Raw genomic sequence first — 18,600 nt, forward strand, 5'->3', positions numbered from 1 at the left:
CTGGTGGGTGCCGATGGTGAATCCTTGGCACTGCGGTGTCAGGATGTGCTCCTGGGAGGTGCCACGGACACTGATGGCTGCCGGTGGCGAGTCCCGGCGCTGGGATGTGCCGGGGGACCCGGTGGCACATCCTGAGCACTGGGAAGTGCCGGCTTCCCCAGTGGCTGCCAGTGCTGCGTCGCTGGCAGCCTGTGCCGGGCTGTGCCGGGCTGTGCCCGTGCCCGCAGCGGCGCCGGTGGTGACCCCTGAGCCCTGGGATGTGCCGGAAGGTGCCAGGATGCGCTGGTGCCACATCCTGAGCACCGGGATGTGCCGGAAGGTGCCAGGATGCGCTGGTGCCACATCCTGAGCGCCGGGATGTGCCGGAAGGTGCCAGGATGCGCTGGTGCCACATCCTGAGCACCGGGATGTGCCGGAAGGTGCCAGGATGCGCTGGTGCCACATCCTGAGCGCCGGGATGTGCCGGGGGGCTCCGGCGGGGGGATCCCACAGGATCCCGGGCGGCTGTGGCCGGTGGCGCCGGAAAGCCGCCGGTGAGGGACACGAGGGGCGTGGGCAGGGGCAGCGGCAGTGCGGGAAGTGCCAATAAAGCCGTTTTTTATGGAATTTCCCGGGAATCGCGGGCCGGGGCGCGGGGGGCGTGGCCTCCTGATGAGCGTGGCCTGATCCCCATGTCAACGGGGCGGGGCCTCGTTCCCATGGCAACGGGGGCGGGGCCTCGTTCCCATGGCAACGGGGGCGGGGCCTCGTTCCCATGACAACGGGGGCAGGGCCTCGTTCCCATGGCAACGGGGGCGGGGCCTCGTTCCCATGGCAACGGGGCGGGGCCTCGTTTCCATGGCAACGGGGGCGGGGCCTCGGGGCCGCCGGGAGCTGCCGTGCGGTGAGAGTGGGGGGGAGCGGGGATTTGGGGAATTTGGGGGATTTGGGGGGACCTGGGGGGCGCCGCGGGGCGGGTGGGATGGAGGGGCTCGGGGGGGGTCACGGGAGCACCGGGAGGGCCGCAGAAGGGCCCGGGAGCAGCGGGGGAGGGAGCGGGGGGGCTGTGAGGTCGGGGGCTGGGTCCGGGAGCTCTGGGGAGGCTTGGGGGCACCGGGGGATGGAGCACGGTGGGTCTGGGGGGTGTCGGGGTGTGGGGGCTCCCCATGGGCTCTGGACCTGTCCCTGTACCCCAGGTTCCACCCAGATATGAGCCCCGCGTGTCCCCTGACCACAGCGATGCCCTTCGGGTCCTACGCGTGTCCCCAGACCCCCAAGACGCCCCCAGATGTTTCCCACGTGTGTTTGTGCATCCCAGTTCCACCCAGATGTGTCCCACACGTGTCCCCGCACCCCGGGCCGCCCCACAGCCAGCGTGTCCATCCAGAGCCGCTCCCCGGTGCCACCCGCAGCCCCTCTCCCTGCTCGGGACCCCCACGGGATGGAGGGGCGTGGGGAGGAGGAGGTGACACCGCCAGCTGTGCCCCACGTCTCCTCGTGCTCCTCACCCCCTGACACATGCCCCACGCGTGTCCCCGTGCCCCACTCGCACACACAGTGTCCCCGCTGTCGCCCCAGCCCCTCCGTCCCCCCAGGACCTCCCCGCAGCGATGGAGGGGCGCGGGGAGGAGGCGCCGGAGCCGGAGCTGTCGGAGCCATCGGAGGAGGAGGAGGAGGAGGCGGAGGAGGAGGAGGATGAAGGCTCCGGGGTGCGGGTGACGCCGGCGCTGCTGAAGGCCACGACGGGCGAGTTCTCGCTGGAGTCCATCCTGCTGCTGCGGCTGCGGGGCCGCGGCATCGCCCACCTGGGCTGCCTGGCCGACTGCTCCAACCTGGAGTGGCTGGACCTGTCGGGCAACGCCATCGCGGGGCTGGCGCCGCTGGCCGCGCTGCGCGCCCTGGCCGTGCTCAACCTGGCCGGGAACCGCGTGGCCAGCGTGGAGCCGCTGCGGGGCTGCCTCAGCCTGCGCCGGCTCAACCTGGCCGGGAACCGCCTGCGCAGCCTGCGCCAGCTGCGCTGCCTGCGGGGCCTGCGGCACCTGGAGAGCCTGCGCCTGCGGGACCCGCTGGGCAACCTGGGCAACCCGCTGTGCGCCGCGCCGGCCTACCGCGCCGCGCTGGCCGCCATGCTGCCCGGCCTCAAGGCCATCGACGGGCAGCGCGTGGCCGGGCGCGGCAGCGAGCTCTTCCGCCTGTGCGGCGAGCTGGACGCCGCGCTGGACGGCGACGGGGCGCCCGCCGCGCCCGCCGAGCCGCCGCGGCCCTGGGTGCGGGCCGGCTTCTGGGAGGCGCGGCCCGCGCGCCGCGGCGCCGTGCTGGAGGAGGCCACGCGGCAGCTGGGCCAGGCCCTGCGCGAGTGCCGCGAGCTGGGCCGCCGCGCCGACGACTCCATCGCTCAGGCCCGGCGCGCGCTCGGCCGCCGCCACCACGGCGACTTCGGCTTCTGAGCGACCGGCCGGGCCCCGGAGGCGACGCGGCCTGGAGCCCACGGTGTCGGAGCTGTGGCACCCCAAAGATGGGAATGGAGAGCCCCCTGAGCCACCCAGCCCAAAGCCACCCTCCTCTGAGTCATAGAACCCTGAAAACGGGGAATGGAGAACCCCCAGAGCCACCACACCCAAAGCCACCCTCATCTGAGCCACAGGACCCTGAAAACAGGGAATGGAGAGTCCCCAGAGCCACCCAGCCCAAAGCCACCCTCATCTGAGCCACAGGACCCTGAAAATGGGGAATGGAGAGCCCCCAGAGCCACCACACCCAAAGCCACTGTCATCTGAGCCACGGGACCCTGAAAACCGGGAATGGAGAGCCCCCCGAGCCACCCAGCCCAAAGCCACCCTCATCTGAGTCATAGAACCCTGAAAACGGGGAATGGAGAACCCCCAGAGCCACCACACCCAAAGCCACTGTCATATGAGCCACGGGACCCTGAAAATGGAGAATGGAGAGCCCCCAGAGCCACCCAGCCCAAAGCCATTGTCATCTGAGCTACAGAACCCTGAAAATGGGGAATGGAGAGCCCCCCGAGCCACCCAGCCCAAAGCCACCCTCATCTGAGTCATAGAACCCTGAAAACGGGGAATGGAGAACCCCCAGAGCCACCCAGCCCAAAGCCACCCTCATCTGAGCCACAGAACCCTGAAAATGGGGAATGGAGAGCCCCCAGAGCCACCACACCCAAAGCCACTGTCATCTGAGCCACGGGACCCTGAAAACCGGGAATGGAGAACCCCCAGAGCCACCCAGCCCAAAGCCACCCTCATCTGAGCTACAGGACCCTGAAAACAGGGAATGGAGAGCCCCCAGAGCCACCCAGCCCAAAGCCACCCTCATCTGAGTCATAGAACCCTGAAAACGGGGAATGGAGAACCCCCAGAGCCACCCAGCCCAAAGCCACCCTCATCTGAGCCACGGGACCCTGAAAATGGGGAATGGAGAACCCCCAGAGCCACCCAGCCCAAAGCCACCCTCATCTGAGCCACAGAACCCTGAAAACAGGGAATGGAGAGTCCCCAGAGCCACCCAGCCCAAAGCCACCCTCATCTGAGCCACAGGACCCTGAAAATGGGGAATGGAGAACCCCCAGAGCCACCCAGCCCAAAGCCACCCTCATCTGAGCCATGGGACCCTGAAAATGGGGAATGGAGAGCCCCCAGAGCCACCCAGCCCAAAGCCACCCTCATCTGAGCTACAGAACCCTGAAAATGTGGAATGGAGAACCCCCGAGCCACCCAGCCCAAAGCCACCATCATCTGAGCTACAGGACCCTGAAAACCGGGAATGGAGAACGTCCAGAGCCACCACAGCCCAAAGCCACTGTCATATGAGCCACGGGACCCTGAAAATGGAGAATGGAGAGCCCCCAGAGCCACCACAGCCTGTGGGACCACAAAACCAAGGCTGAGATACCCCCAGAGCCATCTCAAGTCCAGCTCCTTCATCTTCTGAACTGTGAGACCCCAAAATCAGGTCTAGGAGCCCCTCAGTGCCACCCCTGCCCAACTTCATTCTCTTAGCCATGCCGGCCCAGAAATGGATCCAGGAAAGCCCCCAGAGCCCACACTGTCACCGTGAGACCCCCAGAGCCACCAGAAGCCTGTCTCCTTCCTGCTCTGAGCTGTGGGACCCCCAGACTGCAGCCAGGGTACCCCCAGAGCCAGCCCAGCCCAGCGTGGGATCCCCAGGGAGCACCAGAGGAGCCGTGGGGACCCGGCCTCGGCTTTGGGACATCACGGGGACAGGGCCGTGGTGGCACTGTGCATTAAACGTGTCCCACCCTCCAGTGTCCCTCTGTCCTTAAATGTGTCCCACCCTCCAGTGTCCCTCTGTGCATTAAACGTGTCCCACCCGCCAGTGTCCCTCTGTCCTGCGGCCTCAGGGGTCTCGCACTGCTCAGCCCGTCGCGTTCCTGTCTTTCCCCACCCGGGGAAGGACAAGAGGTGACACAGGCGGTGGTGACAGGGAGCCACCCCCCCACCGTGTCCCCCATCCCTGGGGACAGCAGGGGCTGGCGCGGGCGGGAATCAGAGCCGTGAGAGCGGAGGCAGCGCTGTTTACTGGGCAGCGGGGCCAGGCGGGAGCGGGGGACACGTCCGGGACCCTCCGTGGTCCCACGGGGCTGGGGGTGGCAAGCGGGGCAGGCCGGGAGCGCCGTGGCAGCGTCCGTCGGTGCCGGGGCGCCTGCAAAGGGGACGAGGAGCGGCGGCCGTGCTGGCATCCCCGTGTCCCCGTCCCCACCCCGGGCTGTCCCCAGGGCTGTCCCGTACCCACCTAGGCTGGCAGCCCCCGGGAGAAGGCGAACATTCCGGGCAGGTAGGGCGCGTCCACCCCTCTGCCGGCCTCCTCCACCGCCCGGCACTCGGCCTCGTCCCGCTGCCGGATCTCCTGCGGGCACAGCAGGGGCTGGCACCGGTGGGATGCTGGGGGACACGGGGACACCGGGGGCACTCACCTTGACCGCCAGGTGGTGGCTGGGGCCGCAGTTGTGGTACTTGTCCAGCACCTTGGGGACATCGCTGGTGTCGAACTTGTAGCAGGCCAGGCAGGTGGGCTTCCTCTGGGACACGGTGTGTGTCACCCCCGGGAGCCCCGGGGACCCTCTGGCACTGACCGCCGTCCCCTCTGCCCACCCTGGCACCCTCAGCAGCGTGGTGGGGGGACGGGGGGTCTGTGGGGGGCTGAGGGACCCCTGGGATGGGGCCCAAGGGAGAGGGGACACCCAGGGATCAGCCCAAGGGATGGGGGACATTCAGGGATGAGGCCCTATAGAGGGAATAGGGTGTGCCCCAAGGGAGAGGGGACACCCCAGGATGTGCCCCAAGGGAGGGGGGACACCCCAGGATGTGCCCCAATGGAAAGGGGACACTCCAGGATAGGCCCCAAGGGAGTGGGGATGTGGCCCAAGGGAGAGGGACAGCTTGGAAAGTGTCCTGAGGGAGGGGACAACACTCCAGGATGTGCCCAAGGGAGATGGGAACACCCTGGGATGTTGCCCCAAGGGAAAAGGGACACCCCCCACGTGCCCCAGGGGAGGAGGGACACCCCATGTGCCCCAGGGGAGGAGGGATACCCAGCCCTGTGCCCAGGGGAAGAGGGACAGCCCAGACTGTGCCCAGGGGAGGAGGGGCACCCAGCCCTGTGCCCAGGGGAGGAGGGGCACCCAGCCCTGTGCCCAGCCCCTCACCCGGTTCTCCAGCACCCGGCAGTGCCGCTGCGGCGCTCGCTTGCGGCAGCTCGTCTGTGCCAGGCCCAGGCGGAGCTGCACGAACGTCCCCGAAGGATCCTCCTGCGGAGGGATCCCAACCTCCAGAGTGACCCCCAAACCCCAGATTCCCAGGGAATGCAGCCCCCGGTGAGACCCCGAACCCCAGGAGTGACCCAAGCACCCTGAGAGCAACCCCAAATCCTGGGGGAGACCCTGAACCCCACGGATGCCAGCCCCTGAGAAGGACCCCAAAACTCCCATAGGAACCCCAAATCCCAGGAGGGACCCTGAACTCTGGGAGGGATCCTGAATCCTGGAAAGCCTCAGGTAAATCCCTGCCAGGAATGACCCCAGGGTGGCTCCAGGACGGGCACGTGGCCCCAAGTGGGGTCCCTGGAGTCCTGGCCCTTCCCAGACCGGGACATTTCCAGGGGCACCCCGGGGTGGACCCGGCTCTGGGGGCACCGGGATCAGCTCGGATCTGTTAATGAATAACCGAGCTCAGCCCGGCCAGCAGGGCCGGTCCCAGAGCACCCCGGGACACCCCAGCACCCGCCGCTTCCCTTTGGGACACCCGACCCCCTCCCCATCCCTGTGGCCATCCCGCATCCCAGTCCTGAACCCCAAATCCCAAATCCCAACACACCTGCTCGACGATCCTGTCCATCTCCCATTGCCTCTGGGACACCCCAATCCCCTCCCAGCCCTCTCTCTGTTCCTTCGGGGACACCCCAACACCCTCCCCAGTGCCATGGTCATCCCGGCTCCTGAACCCCGAACCCCAATCCCGAATCCCGCCGCTCCCCTGCTCCCTCCGGGACACCCACCCTGACCCCTCGCTGTTCTCGCGGCCATCGGAGCCCCAAATCCGAGATCCCGACGCCAATCCCAGTGCTGCTCCCCTTCCTCCGCACGCTCCCGGGACCGCAGCCCCTGCCCGAGCCCCGTTCCCGTGGCCATCCCGGAGCCCGAGCGGCGGCTCCCGGTGCCGAATGCCGTCCCTCACCCGCTCGGTGACCCCGTCCACCTCCCGCTCCTTGAAGAGGAAATGCACGTTGCTGCGCCCGTGGAAATATTCCAGCACGTCCCGCACCACGCGCCGCTGGAGCGGGGACTGCCCCGCCGCCGCCGCCGCCGCCGCCGCCGCCGCCGCCGCCGCCGCCGCCGCCAGGGCCAGCGGCAGCCACAGGGACACCGGGAGCCTCATCCCGCCGGGAGCGGCCTCACGGATCCGCGGGCCGCGGGCTGGCACGAGCCCATTTCCTGGGATCTGCCCCCAAATCCGCCCCCGGGACGGCCCCGCGGGTGACCCCCCCACCCCGCGGGGCGCGGGAGGAGGGGCCGGCGTGGGATCGGGAGAGACCCCGGGAACGGCGTCACGGGCTGCGGGAATGCAGACCTGCACCGGGAGCTCCCTGCAGCCCGAACGGCGCCGGGCCCGGGAACGGGCTGCAGTTCCCCGGGAACAGCCCGGGAATGGGCTCAGATCCCCGGGAACGGGCTGCAATCCTCCGGGAATGGGCTCAGACCCCCGGGAACGGGCTGCAGTTCCCCGGGAATGGGCTCAGACCCCCGGGAACGGGCTGCAGTTCCCCGGGAACAGCCCGGGAATGGGCTCCTGTCCTCGGGAACGGGCTGCAATCCCCGGGAATGGGCTCAGATCCCCGGGAACGGGCTGCAATCCTCCGGGAACAGCCCGGGAATGGGCTCCTGTCCCCGGGAACGGGCTGCAATCCCCGGGAACAGCCCGGGAATGGGCTCAGATCCCCGGGAACGGGCTGCAATCCCCGGGAATGGGCTCAGACCCCCGGGAATGGGCTCAGATCCCCGGGAACGGGCTGCAGTCCCCGGGAATGGCTCCGATCCCCGGGAATGGCTCCGGTCCCCGGGAACGGCTCCGGTCCCCGGGAACGGCTCCGGTCCCCCGGAACAGCCGGGAATCACCTCTGCTCCCCGGGATGCGCTCCGGAGCGGGACACTGGGGAGCACTGGGGCTGTACTGGGGGACACTGGGGGGACACGGTGGGGCACTGGGGATGTACTGGGGGACATAGGGGGGCACTGGGGCTGTACTGGGGGGACACTGGGGCTGTACTGGGGGGACACTGGGGAGCACTGTGGGAACACTGGGGAGCACTGGGAACACTGGGGGACACTGGGGCTGTATTGGGGGACACTGTGGGACACTGGGGCTGTACTGGGGGACACCAAGGAACACTGGAGGGCACTGGGGCTGTACTGGGGGACACCAAGGCACACTGGGGGGACACTGGGGCTGTACTGGGGGACACCAAGGAACACTGGGGGGCACTGGGGCTGTACTGGGGGACACCAAGGAACACTGGGGGGCACTGGGGCTGTACTGGGGGGACACTGGGGAGCACTGTGGGAACACTGGAGGACACTGGGGCTGTACTGGGGGCACCAAGGCACACTGGGGGACGCTGGGTGGGCGGGGTCTCTCCGGCCCCTCCCACCCCCTCGCGCCTGCGCTGTCCCGCGGCGCCGCCAGGGGGCGCTGCCCGGGCCCCGCCCCCCGACCCGGAACGGGGCGCGGCCGGACGGGGCCGGGCTGACACCGTGACGTCACCGCGCGCGTGACGTCACCGCGCGCGTGACGTCACCGCGCGCGTGACGTCACCGAGCCCGGGCAGCGGCCGCCCGTGAGTTTCCCCGGGAGGGTCCCGGGGCGCGGGCACGTGGCCGGGGGACCGGGGGGACCGGGGGACCGGGGGGTCTCAGGAACTGTCGGAGTCTCCAGGGGGGAACCCCCGTGGCGGCGGCGGGTCCGGGGCTTCCGCAGGAGCCGGTGCTGGGGCGCACGGGGCTCACCGCGAACCCCCCGGGGCGGCACGGCCGGCACCGGGGACAGCCGGGCTCCCGAGCGCCGGGATCCCCGAGCGCCGGGGGAGCCCGGCCCGGTGGCCCCGGGGCTGTTCCCGGCTCCCGGGGCCGTTCCCGGCTGATGAGGTGATTCCACGCCAGGGCTCCTCCCGAGCCCCAGGGCTATTCCTGACCTCCAAGGCGGGGCTGTGCCGGGGCTGTTCCCGGCTCCCGGGGCTATTCCAAACTCCAGGACTGTTCCTGGCTCCCGGGGCTATTCCCGGTTCTCCAGGTGCTGTTGTACCGGGGCTATTCCCAAATCCTGGGGCTATTCCCGGCTCCCGGGGCTATTCCCAGCTCCTGGGGCTGTTTTCGGCTCCCGGGGTTATGCCCGGTTCTCCAGGCGCTCCTGTACCGGGACTATTCCCAAATCCTGGGGTTATTCCCGGCTCCCGGGGCTATTCCCAGCTCCTGGGGCTGTTCCCAACTCCCGGGTCTATTCCCGGTTCTCCAGGTGCTGCTGTACCGGGGCTATTCCCAAATTCTGGGGCTATTCCCAAATTCCGGGGCTATTCCCAGCTCGTGGGGCTATTCCCGAATTCCCGGGCTATTCCCTGCTAGCGGGGCTATTCCCAAATTCTGGGGCTTTTCCCAACTGCCGGGGCTGTTCCCGACACCCGGGGCCGTTCCCGGCTGGACGGGCTGATGCCGTGCCGGGGCGATTTCCTGCTCCCGCTCGCTCCCATGGAATCCATCCCATCAAATCCATCCCATCAAATCCATCCCATCAAATCCATCCCATCGAATCCACCCCATCCCATCTACAGCCCCATCCCATCCCATCCCATCCCATCCCATCCCATCCCATCCCATCCCATCCCATCCCATCCCATCCCATCCCATCCCATCCCATCCCATCCCATCCCATCCCATCCCATCCCATCCCATCCCAGCCCCATCCGAACTACAACTCCCAGCGCTCCCCAGCTCTCGCCGTTCCCAGCCGGATCCGGCCCCGCTCGGCGCCTTCCGCACCCCAAATTCCGGGGGGAGGCGGGGGAGGACGGGGGTCCGAGGCCGCCGGAGCCGCTCCCGGCCCGGTCCCGCTGCCCTCCCGGCCCGGTCCCCTCCCGCTCACATCGCGGCTCTCCCGCTCTCCCAGGACCCGCCGCGGCCATTTGAGGGACTCGGAGGCGGAAGGAGACCAGGCCGAGGCCGGGCAGCGGCCGGGAAGAGCCGGGGAGCGGCGGGGAAGGAGCGCCCGGGGAGCCGGGAGCGGCCCGGGGCGGCGATGTCGGCGGGGGGAGCGCCCCAGGTACGCGGGGATCCCGGGGGAGCTCCGGGGCTGCCCCGCTCCGCCAGCCCCGGGGCGTGGGGGGATCCCGGGGGGATCCCCGCGGCCGGTTCCGATGGTTTTTTCCTCGGCCCCTGGAGCCCCCCAAGAGTTTTTCCGGGAAATCCGCGCACCGGGAAGTCCCGCGGCGCGGGGGGGCCGCACCCCCCGGTTCTGCCGCCGCCGGGCTCCCGGGGTTTGGGGACACGGGAGGGACGCGGGAGGGCACGGGGGACTTGGGGGGTTCAGCGTCCCCGGAAAAGCGGGACTGGCTCTTCGGGAAAGGTTCCTCCCTCGTGCGGGTCCTGGCCGGGCAAGGAGCTGGTTTGGGGGGTGGGCAGTGGGCATGGGGGGGCAGGGACCCGGTTTGGGGGTCAGGGGTCCGGTCTGGAGGAGCAGGGTGGGGCATCTGTTTTGGGGGAACAAGGATCTTGTTTGGGGAGCAGGGATCTGCTGGGGAAGCAGTGATTTGGTTTTGGGGGGGTGGGGTTGTGATTTGGGGGAGCAGGGGTCTGGTTTGGGGAGCAGGGAAGTGGGTTCCATCCTGGAGCAAGGAATCTCCTATTTGGGGTGGAGGAATAGGGGCATGATCCCTGTCCTTGGCCTGTGGCCAAACCCAGGGAAAGGTCCTCAGACCTCCCAAAATGACCCAAATGGCCCCAAAACGCCTCTGAGCCGCTGCCCCCTCCCCAGCCCGCCCACGCCCTGGATCTGCTGCCGTACTCCCGGCTGAGCCCGGCGCCGCGGGCCGGGTCCCAGCTGGATGCCGTCGGAGCCGAGATCCCCTCGGATCCCTGCACAGGTGAGGGGGGACGCCCTGGGCTGGAATCCTCCGCACAGAGCCCGGTGCATTTTTGTGGGGACTTTGAACTGGGACGATGAAAGCGTTCTGGGGATTCCCGGGGATGGGAGAGGCTGCGGGGAGAAGCGGGAGCCCAGGAGGGGCTCACCTCGTCCCGGCTCACCTGGAGCCAGGTTCTCGAGGGGCGAGCCCGGCTCTCCCGGGAGCAGTCCCGGTGCTCCAGTGGTGCCGACGGCGGTGCCCGTGTCCCCCCAGGGTACCGCTTCTTTAAGCCGGGGGGTTTGTTCGGGATGAAGCCGCCGGAGGAGCCGTTCGGAGCCGCGCGGACGGGCCCGGAGGAGTCCAAGGCCCTGGGCAGCCCCTGCGCTGGTGAGCCCAGATCCGTGGGACTGGGGGGCTCGGGGGGAACATGGGCTGGGATCCTTCTGGGGCATCCTGAGCCAGTTTAGAACTTTTTGAAGCCAGTTGGGGACTGTTCTGAGCCACTTAGGACCAGTTTAAAGGCCTTTTTCAGCCATTTTGGGACAGTTTTCAGCCATTTTGGGGCCCTCCTGTGCCAGCTCGCAGCCATTTATGACCAGCTTATGGCAATTCTGAGCCAGTTTGTGGCTATTGTGGGCTACTTTTGAGAACCACTTTTGGCCATTTTAGACTAGTTTTTGCCATTCTGAGCCAATTTTGACCATTTTGGACCTGGGTGTCGCAAACTGGAGGGTTTGGAGTGTCACGCGCCAGGAGAGGCTTGGGGACCTGAGGCCCTTTGGGGTGTCCCAGGTCCCCGTGGTTCAGGAGCGAGGGGCCCACGAGGAAAGGGGCGGCTGGGCCCGGGTCCTCCCCACTCGGGACAGCCTGGGGTGCTCCGGGAGCCGGGATAACACCGGCATCTCTCCGGTGCAGTGGAGCCCGGGCGGGTGAGCAAGGTGGAACCCGAGGAGAAGCCCGGGATTGGCGCCGGCTCCCTGGAGCTGTTTCCGGCCGCGGGCGGCAGCTCCGGCCGCTGGTTCCCCGGCGGGCAGCGCGGCCCCGAGCCCCCCCGGGACCCCCCTGCCCCCCGTGCCGGCTGCTGGGGGGCCCAGGGGGGCGTCCCCGGCCCCTTCCGCTGCGGCCAGTGCGGGAAGGGCTTCCGGCAGAAGCAGAGCCTGGTGACGCACGAGCGCATCCACACCGGGGAGAAGCCGTTCCGCTGCGGGGACTGCGGCAAGAGCTTCAGCCAGCGGCCCAACCTGCTGACGCACCGGCGCGTGCACACGGGCGAGCGGCCCTTCCCCTGCGCCCAGTGCGGCAAGAGCTTCTCGCAGAAAGCCAACCTGCTGGCGCACCAGCGCATCCACGGCGCCCACCCCGAGGAGGGCAAGGCGCGGGCGCGGGCGCCGGCGCGGGGCTGCCCCGAGGACGCGCCCTTCGTGTGCCCCGAGTGCGGGAAGAGCTTCCGGCAGAAGCCCAACCTCATCACGCACCGGCGCATCCACACGGGCGAGCGGCCCTTCTCCTGCTTCCTGTGCGGCCGCAGCTTCAACCAGAAAACCAACCTGGTGACGCACTACCGGGTGCACACAGGTGAGCGGCCCTTCGCCTGCGCCCAGTGCGGCAAGCGCTTCACCCAGAAAACCAACCTGGTCACGCACCAGAGCACCCACACCGACCTGCGCCCCTTCCCCTGCGCCCAGTGCCACAAGTGCTTCAAGGACAAGGTTTCCCTCAAGGCCCACCAGAAGACGCACATCCCCCGCCAGCGCCGCTGCCCCGCGCGCGGCCCGGCCCCCGCCGCGCCCTTCGGGGCCGCGCCCGCCCTGCTGCCCCCCGCGCCCGCCCCGCAGGACCCCGCCCCGTTTGCCCCGCTCCCGCCCGCCCCGAAGCTCCCCGAGGGCGCCGAGCTGTTCCCGTGCCCCGAGAAGGGCTTCCCCCCCCCGGCCCCGGGTGAGCCCCCCTTCCCCTGCGCCCACTGCGGCGACGGCTTCTGCCCCAAGGTGCCCCTGCTGCGGCCCCCCGAGGCGCCCGCCGCGCCCTTTGCCCCCGGCCCGCCCGTGCTGGGGCCCCTGGGGGCGCAGCCGGGGCCGGCGGAAGCCGTGCTCTCCCCGGAAAAGCCCTTCATCTGCAACCAGTGCGGGAACAGCTTCGGGCTCTGGCTCGCCCTCGTCGCCCACCAGAAGAGCCACGCGGGGCACAAGCCGTGCCCCGGCGCTCCCCCCGCGGAGCCGGGCGCCGAGCAGCCCCCCGGGTCCCCCCCGGCGCGGGCGGGCGAGGGCCGGCCCTGGCCGTGCCCCGAGTGCGGGCGGGGCCTGGCGCAGTGCGAGCGGCCGCCGCGGCACGGGCACGGCGCCGGCGGGCGCGGCCCCTTCCGCTGCGACACCTGCGGCAAGCGCTTCAGCCTCAAAACCAACCTGGCCACCCACCAGCGCATCCACACAGGTGAGCGGCCCTTCACCTGCGGCGTCTGCGGCCGCCGCTTCAACCAGAAGGGCAACCTGGTGACGCACTACCGGGTGCACACGGGCGAGCGCCCCTTCGCCTGCGCCCAGTGCGGGAAGCGCTTCGCGCAGAAGCCCAACCTGCTGGCGCACCAGAAGACGCACCTGGGCCGCCAGCCCTTCACCTGCCTCGAGTGCCCCAAGCGCTTCAAGAGCAAACTGTCCCTGCGGGTGCACCAGCGGGTGCACACCGGGACCCCCGGCGCGGCCCCCGGCGCCCTGGACCCCGCCGGGAGCCCCTTCCCCTGCGCGCTCTGCGGGGAAGCCTGTGCGGAGCACGGGGGGCTCCGGCCGGGCCACGGTGGCGGCGAGCGGCCGCACGCCTGCGCCGAGCAGCTGCACGCCTGCGCCAAGTGTCCCCACGGCTGCGCCGAGCGGCCCCACGGCTGCGCCGAGCGGCTCCACACCTGCGCCGAGCAGCGCCGCGCCTGCACGGAGCATCCTCACGCCTGCACGGAGCATCCTCACGCCTGTGTGGAGCATCCCCACGCCTGTGAGCGACCCCACGCCTGCGGGCAGCCACAGCCCTGCACCGAGCGGCCGCTGCCCTGCGCCGAGCGGGCTCTGCCCTGCACCGAGCGGCCGCTGCCCTGCGCCGAGCGGGCTCTGCCCTGTGCCGAGCGGGCTCTGCCCTGCGCCGAGCGGGCTCTGCCCTGTGCTGAGCGGGCTCTGCCCTGCACCGAGCGGGCTCTGCCCTGTGCCGAGCGGCCTGTGCCTTGTGCCGAGCGGCCGCACCCCTGCGCTGAATGTCCCCACCCCTGCGAGCAGCCCCACGCCTGCACCAAGCGGCCCCATGCGTGTGAGCAGCCCCACGCCTGCACCGAGTGTCCCCACGGCTGCGCCGAGCATCCTCACGCCTGTGCCGAGCACCCCCACCCGTGCGAGCGGCCCCACGGCTGCGAGCGGCCCCACGGCTGCGCCGAGCAGCCCCACGCGTGCGCCGAGTGTCCCCACGCGTGCGCCGAGTGTCCCCACGGCTGCGCCGAGCGGCCCCACGCGTGCGCCGAGTGCGGGAAGCGCTTCCGGCAGAAGGTGAACCTGGCCGTGCACCTGCGGACGCACACCGGGGAGCGGCCGTTCCGCTGCGCCGACTGCGGCAAGGGCTTCAGCCAGAAGGCTCACCTGCTGCGGCACCGCCGCACCCACGGCGCCGGCCTGGCCGCCCCCTGCGCCGCCGGGGACCCGCTGGCCAAGGGCCCCGAGCCCCCCGCGCTGCTGCTGCCGCCCTGCTCCCGTGGGGCGCCCCCGGCGCGCCCCGACAGCCCCTCGGGCGCCGCCGACATCCTGCTGCAGCTGATGCAGGACGAGCCGCCCCCCGGCCCCGGCGCCGCCCCGGTGCCCCCCTGTAAGTGCCCCGGCGGGGCCCCGAGCCCCCGGGCGCCGGGGCTGCCCCCGCCGTGCTGCTGCGCCGCCTGCCTGGCCCCCCGCCCTCCCGAGCCTCCCCGCGGGCAGCTCTGGGCCAAGGCCGGCGGCTGCGCCCGGGCCTTCGAGGAGAAGCGAGCGCCGGGAGCGCCCGAGCGCGAGTGCGGCGAGGAGAAACCGGCCCCGTGTCCCGGCTGCCTGTGAGCCCCGGGACCCGCCCCGCTGCCCGTGACCCCCGCGCCGAGACCCCCGCACCAGGACCCCCGCCCTGCCCCGGCTGCCCGGGACCCCCACACCGGAGCCCCCACCGGGACACCCCCAGCAAGGACCGGCCCTCGGCTCCTGCGCTCGCCCACGGTGAGCCTGGAGATGGAGCCCAGGGGACAGAGCCCAGGGGACAGAGCCAAAGGACAGAGCCAAAGGACAGAGCCCAGGGGACAGGGCCAAAGGACACAGTGAAAGGGACGGAGCCGAGGGCTCGGTGCCAAGGTGGCACCGCCAGCTGCATTCAGCCCTGGGACTTCTGTGCACAGCCGGGCTGGGACATGACACACCTCTGCCTTGGGAAGACAGCAAAGGGCTGGAGGCGACAGTGCTGGACCCGGATCTGCGTGCGGGCTCCAGCCACACACACCAGGAAGAGCTGGGCACAGTGGAGCTGCATCCACTGGAGCCAGACTTGGGACAAGAGGGGCCCTCAAGGGCTCGCTCTGCTTCCAGAACCTTCCGGCCTGCTGCGGGCTGGATGGCGTTCCCCGAGGACACGGCTGGGGTGGGAGCGCTGGGCCCGCCCTGCTGCGGGCTGAGCTCCGCGGTCCCCGGGGCCGCTCCACGTGGAGGAGTTGGGAGCGCGCTGGGAAGACGGCCAGGAAAAGGGCCTGGAAGGGCTCAGCTCTGCTTGCAGCGGGGCCCCGGAGACGCCTCCGGTGCCGGGGGGATGGGGGGCAGCTCGTGCTTCTGCTTGCTCTGGGTAACTGCGCGCTTTGGAACTCAATATTGCGGATTTGGGATGGGAGACGCTGGGGGGGCCGCTGGAGCCGGAGCTGGAGTGGTGCTGGTGGGGCTGTGGGAGGCTCCAGCGGCCCGGGGCTGTTTGCTGGGGTTGTGTGGCCTCTCCCTGTCCCCTCGGTGTGACAGAGCCGGGGATCCACGGTCTGGGGAGGAACTTCGGCCACAGACGCCGCTGGGAGCTGCCACTCCTGCATCCCAGAGGGAATCGGATCCTCTGACGGGACCGACACCGGGACAGCCACCCCCGAGCCCCGGCTGGGCAGGGGGTCCCGCCCCAGTCCCCCTCCCCCAGCTCTGCTCTCTGCAATTCTATTTTTTGAGGTTATTTAAAATAAAAGCTTCTGATGGCTCTGGGGCTCCAGGTGCTCTGTCTGGGCCTGGGGGGACACGGGGGTCTCTGCAGCCTCAGTCGTGGCCCCGGGAAAGGCTCTGCCCCCTAGTCCATGGCCAGGGGCCACCAGGACAGCGCCAGGGCCTTCCAGGGTGCTCCGTGACCGGCAGACCTCACCCGGACACCCGGTGAGAGCTCGGGGTCAGGGCGGCCACCGGGCCAGCCCCGGGGTCACTGTCACATCCACGGGGGTGGCACCAACGCCCCGGTGCTCCCCGGGGACAGACGGGGAGGGTCTCGCACCGGGGGCACCGACTGGGACACGGACACCCGGCGCCCCCGGCCAGGCGTGTGGCCGTGCTCCCCTGCCCCGGCTGGGGACACCGGGTGGGTTCTGGCAGGTTTGGGCACGGGGGCGGCAGGGCAGGACCCGCGGAGCCCCGGTGTCCCCGGGGCTGACACGCAGCGTGGGACCCTCGGGCTGGGCTCCTCTGGGGGAGCCGGCACCGCGGGGCTCCCAGAGCCGGGGCCACCGGCCGGCTCCTCGGGATTTGGGGGGACAGACGGACAGGGCCGTGCCCCCGAGGAGCCCCGACTGGGGGGTGGGTGACGCTGCTTGGGCGAGCGGGGCCGGGTCCCGGGCTCACGGGCACGGGGAAGGGGCCGATCCCGGCTCACCGGGCACGGGGAAGGGACCGATCCGGGCACCCACCGGGCACGGGGAAGGGGCCGATCCCGGCTCACCGGGCACGGGGAATGGACCGGGTCCCGGGCTCACCGGGCACGGGGAAGGGACCGATCCCGGCTCACCGGGCACGGGGAATGGACCGGGTCCCGGGCTCACCGGGCACGGGGAAGGGACTGATCCCGGCTCACCGGGCACGGGGAAGGGACCGGGTCCTGGGCTCACCGGGCACGGGGAAGGGGCCGATCCCGGCTCACCGGGCACGGGGAAGGGACCGGGTCCTGGGCTCACCGGGCACGGGGAAGGGGCCGATCCCGGCACCCACCGGGCACGGGGAATGGGCCGATCCCGGCTCACCGGGCACGGGGAAGGGACCGGGTCCTGGGCTCACCGGGCACGGGGAAGGGGCCGATCCCGGCACCCACCGGGCACGGGGAATGGGCCGATCCCGGCTCACCGGGCACGGGAGAGGGGCCGGATCCCGGCTCACCGGGCACGGGGAAGGGGCGGATCCCGGCACCCACCGGGCACGGGGAATGGGCCGATCCCGGCTCACCGGGCACGGGGAATGGGCCGATCCCGGCTCACCGGTGCAGCCGCCGCCGCACCGGCAGAGCCCCGCCTCGCCGGGGGCCCCCGGCGCCCCCAGCCCCGGTTCCGGTGCTCTCCCCCGCCGGTGCCGCCGGCCCGGCCCAGCCCCTTCCGCCGCCGCCATCGGCCCCGCCCGGCCATGCAGCGGGTGAGCCCGGGCCGTGCCCGGGGCTCGGCGGGCGGCGGCGGCTGCCCGGGGCGGGGGGCGCCGGGGGTCCCTGCGGAGGGGCGGGGGCTGGCGGGGCTGTCCCGCCGCACCGGTGAGGAGCGGCGGGGCTCGGGCGTGCCCGGCTCGGGGCGCTGCCGCCGGCCCCCCTGAGCCCCCTGTCCCTGCCAGGGGCTGCGCCCCGAGGTGACATTCGAGGAGGTGGCCGTGTCCTTCTCCCCCGAGGAGTGGGCGCAGCTGGCGCCCTGGCAGCGGGCGCTGCACCGAGAGGTCATGGCCGACAACTACGGCCTGGTGGCCAGCCTGGGTGAGGGGCCGGGGGCGTGGGGCTGGGGGAGCCACGGGCTGGGGGTGCCCAGGGATGGGGGTGCCGAGGGCAGGGTGTACCCAGGGCTGGGGGTGCCCAGGGCTGGGGGGGCCACGGAGATGGGGGTGCCATGGGACTGGGGGTGTCAAGGGCAGGGGGGGCCATGGGACTGGGGGTGTCACGGGCTGGGGGTGCCCAGGGCTGGGGGTGCCACGGGCTGGGGGTACCCAGGGATGGGGGGTCACGGGGATGGGGGTACCCAGGGATGGGGGTGCCACGGGGATGGGGGTGCCACGGGCTGGGGGGGCCACGGAGATGGGGGTGCCATGGGACTGGGGGTGTCACGGGGCTGGAGGTGCCACGGATTGGGGGTGCCCAGGCCTGGGGGTACCAAGGGCTGGCGGTGCCCAGGCCTGGGGGGGCCACGGAGATGGGGGTGTCACGGGGGTGGGGGTACCCAGGGATGGGGGTGCCCGGGGCAGGGGGTGCCCAGGGCTGGGGATACGGCTGACGGGCACGGTTCAGAGGCTGAGCCGGGGTTTGGGGGGTTGGCTGGGGGTCTGAGGGCTCGGCCGGGGTTCAGAGGTCAGCCAGGGCTCGGGGTACATGGCGGGGGCTCCGAGGCCGAGCTGTGGGTGCGGAGGCTGAGCCGGGGCTCTGCAGCCCGATGGCCCCGCAGGGCTCAGCCCCATCTCTGCCGGAGCGGGGCTCCGGCGTGTCCCGGCCGCGAGGAATACCGGCACCGGGCACCCCGGCACCGGGCACCCCGGCCTGGTGGCGATTCCCGGTGACCGTGACCCTCCCGGGCGTTGCGGGGGGCACTGAGGACCCTCCCTCCCGCACAGAGCCCAACTCCAGGTTCACCCACATGAAGGAGGAGTCGCACGGGAGGGTTCCCTGCGCCGGGGGGCACAGCGAGGACAGCGACACCACCGACACCCGTGAGTGCCCGGGGACACCCTGTGGGGCTGGGGGCTCGCTGTGGGACGAGGGGCCGGCCCTGGCCGGGGCCCCCGCGTGCCACCCCCCGGGCCGGGT

At 71.2% G+C, this 18,600-nt stretch overlaps 3 protein-coding genes across 5 annotated transcripts; 2 read left to right on the plus strand and 1 right to left on the minus strand.

The window, feature by feature from the left end:
- The first annotated feature begins 846 nt into the window (after nucleotides 1–846).
- On the plus strand, nucleotides 847–4,328 carry LRRC61 (leucine rich repeat containing 61). Of its 3 annotated transcripts, none has more exons than XM_077790058.1 (2): nucleotides 847–883; nucleotides 1,575–4,328. In XM_077790058.1, exon 2 carries the CDS (start codon nucleotides 1,590–1,592, stop codon nucleotides 2,424–2,426), a length of 837 nt encoding a protein of 278 aa, XP_077646184.1. In that variant the 5' UTR covers nucleotides 847–883; nucleotides 1,575–1,589; the 3' UTR covers nucleotides 2,427–4,328. The 3 variants fall into 3 exon arrangements, with proteins under 3 accessions (XP_077646184.1, XP_077646186.1, XP_077646188.1); XM_077790060.1 differs by having other exon boundaries at nucleotides 861–883; nucleotides 1,558–4,328; XM_077790062.1 differs by lacking the exon at nucleotides 847–883 and adding an exon at nucleotides 1,326–1,444 and having other exon boundaries at nucleotides 1,656–4,328.
- A 188-nt stretch (nucleotides 4,329–4,516) lies between these two features.
- On the minus strand, nucleotides 4,517–6,940 carry RARRES2 (retinoic acid receptor responder 2). Its single transcript, XM_021538990.3, has 5 exons — nucleotides 6,690–6,940; nucleotides 5,663–5,764; nucleotides 4,931–5,035; nucleotides 4,750–4,863; nucleotides 4,517–4,659 (listed from the first exon to the last, which is right to left on the minus strand). The coding sequence occupies exons 1-4, from the start codon at nucleotides 6,888–6,890 to the stop codon at nucleotides 4,750–4,752; spliced, it is 522 nt and encodes a 173-aa protein (XP_021394665.2). The 5' UTR covers nucleotides 6,891–6,940; the 3' UTR covers nucleotides 4,517–4,659.
- Nucleotides 6,941–10,185: 3,245 nt separating this feature from the next.
- LOC116183190 (uncharacterized) lies at nucleotides 10,186–14,675 on the plus strand. Its single transcript, XM_077783353.1, has 5 exons — nucleotides 10,186–10,212; nucleotides 10,533–10,641; nucleotides 10,897–11,010; nucleotides 11,539–13,414; nucleotides 14,093–14,675. The coding sequence occupies exons 1-5, from the start codon at nucleotides 10,186–10,188 to the stop codon at nucleotides 14,673–14,675; spliced, it is 2,709 nt and encodes a 902-aa protein (XP_077639479.1).
- The last annotated feature ends 3,925 nt before the right edge of the window (nucleotides 14,676–18,600 follow it).

This window comes from Lonchura striata, chromosome 1, assembly GCF_046129695.1.
Source record: "Lonchura striata isolate bLonStr1 chromosome 1, bLonStr1.mat, whole genome shotgun sequence".
NCBI classification, from domain to species: Eukaryota; Metazoa; Chordata; class Aves; order Passeriformes; family Estrildidae; genus Lonchura; species Lonchura striata.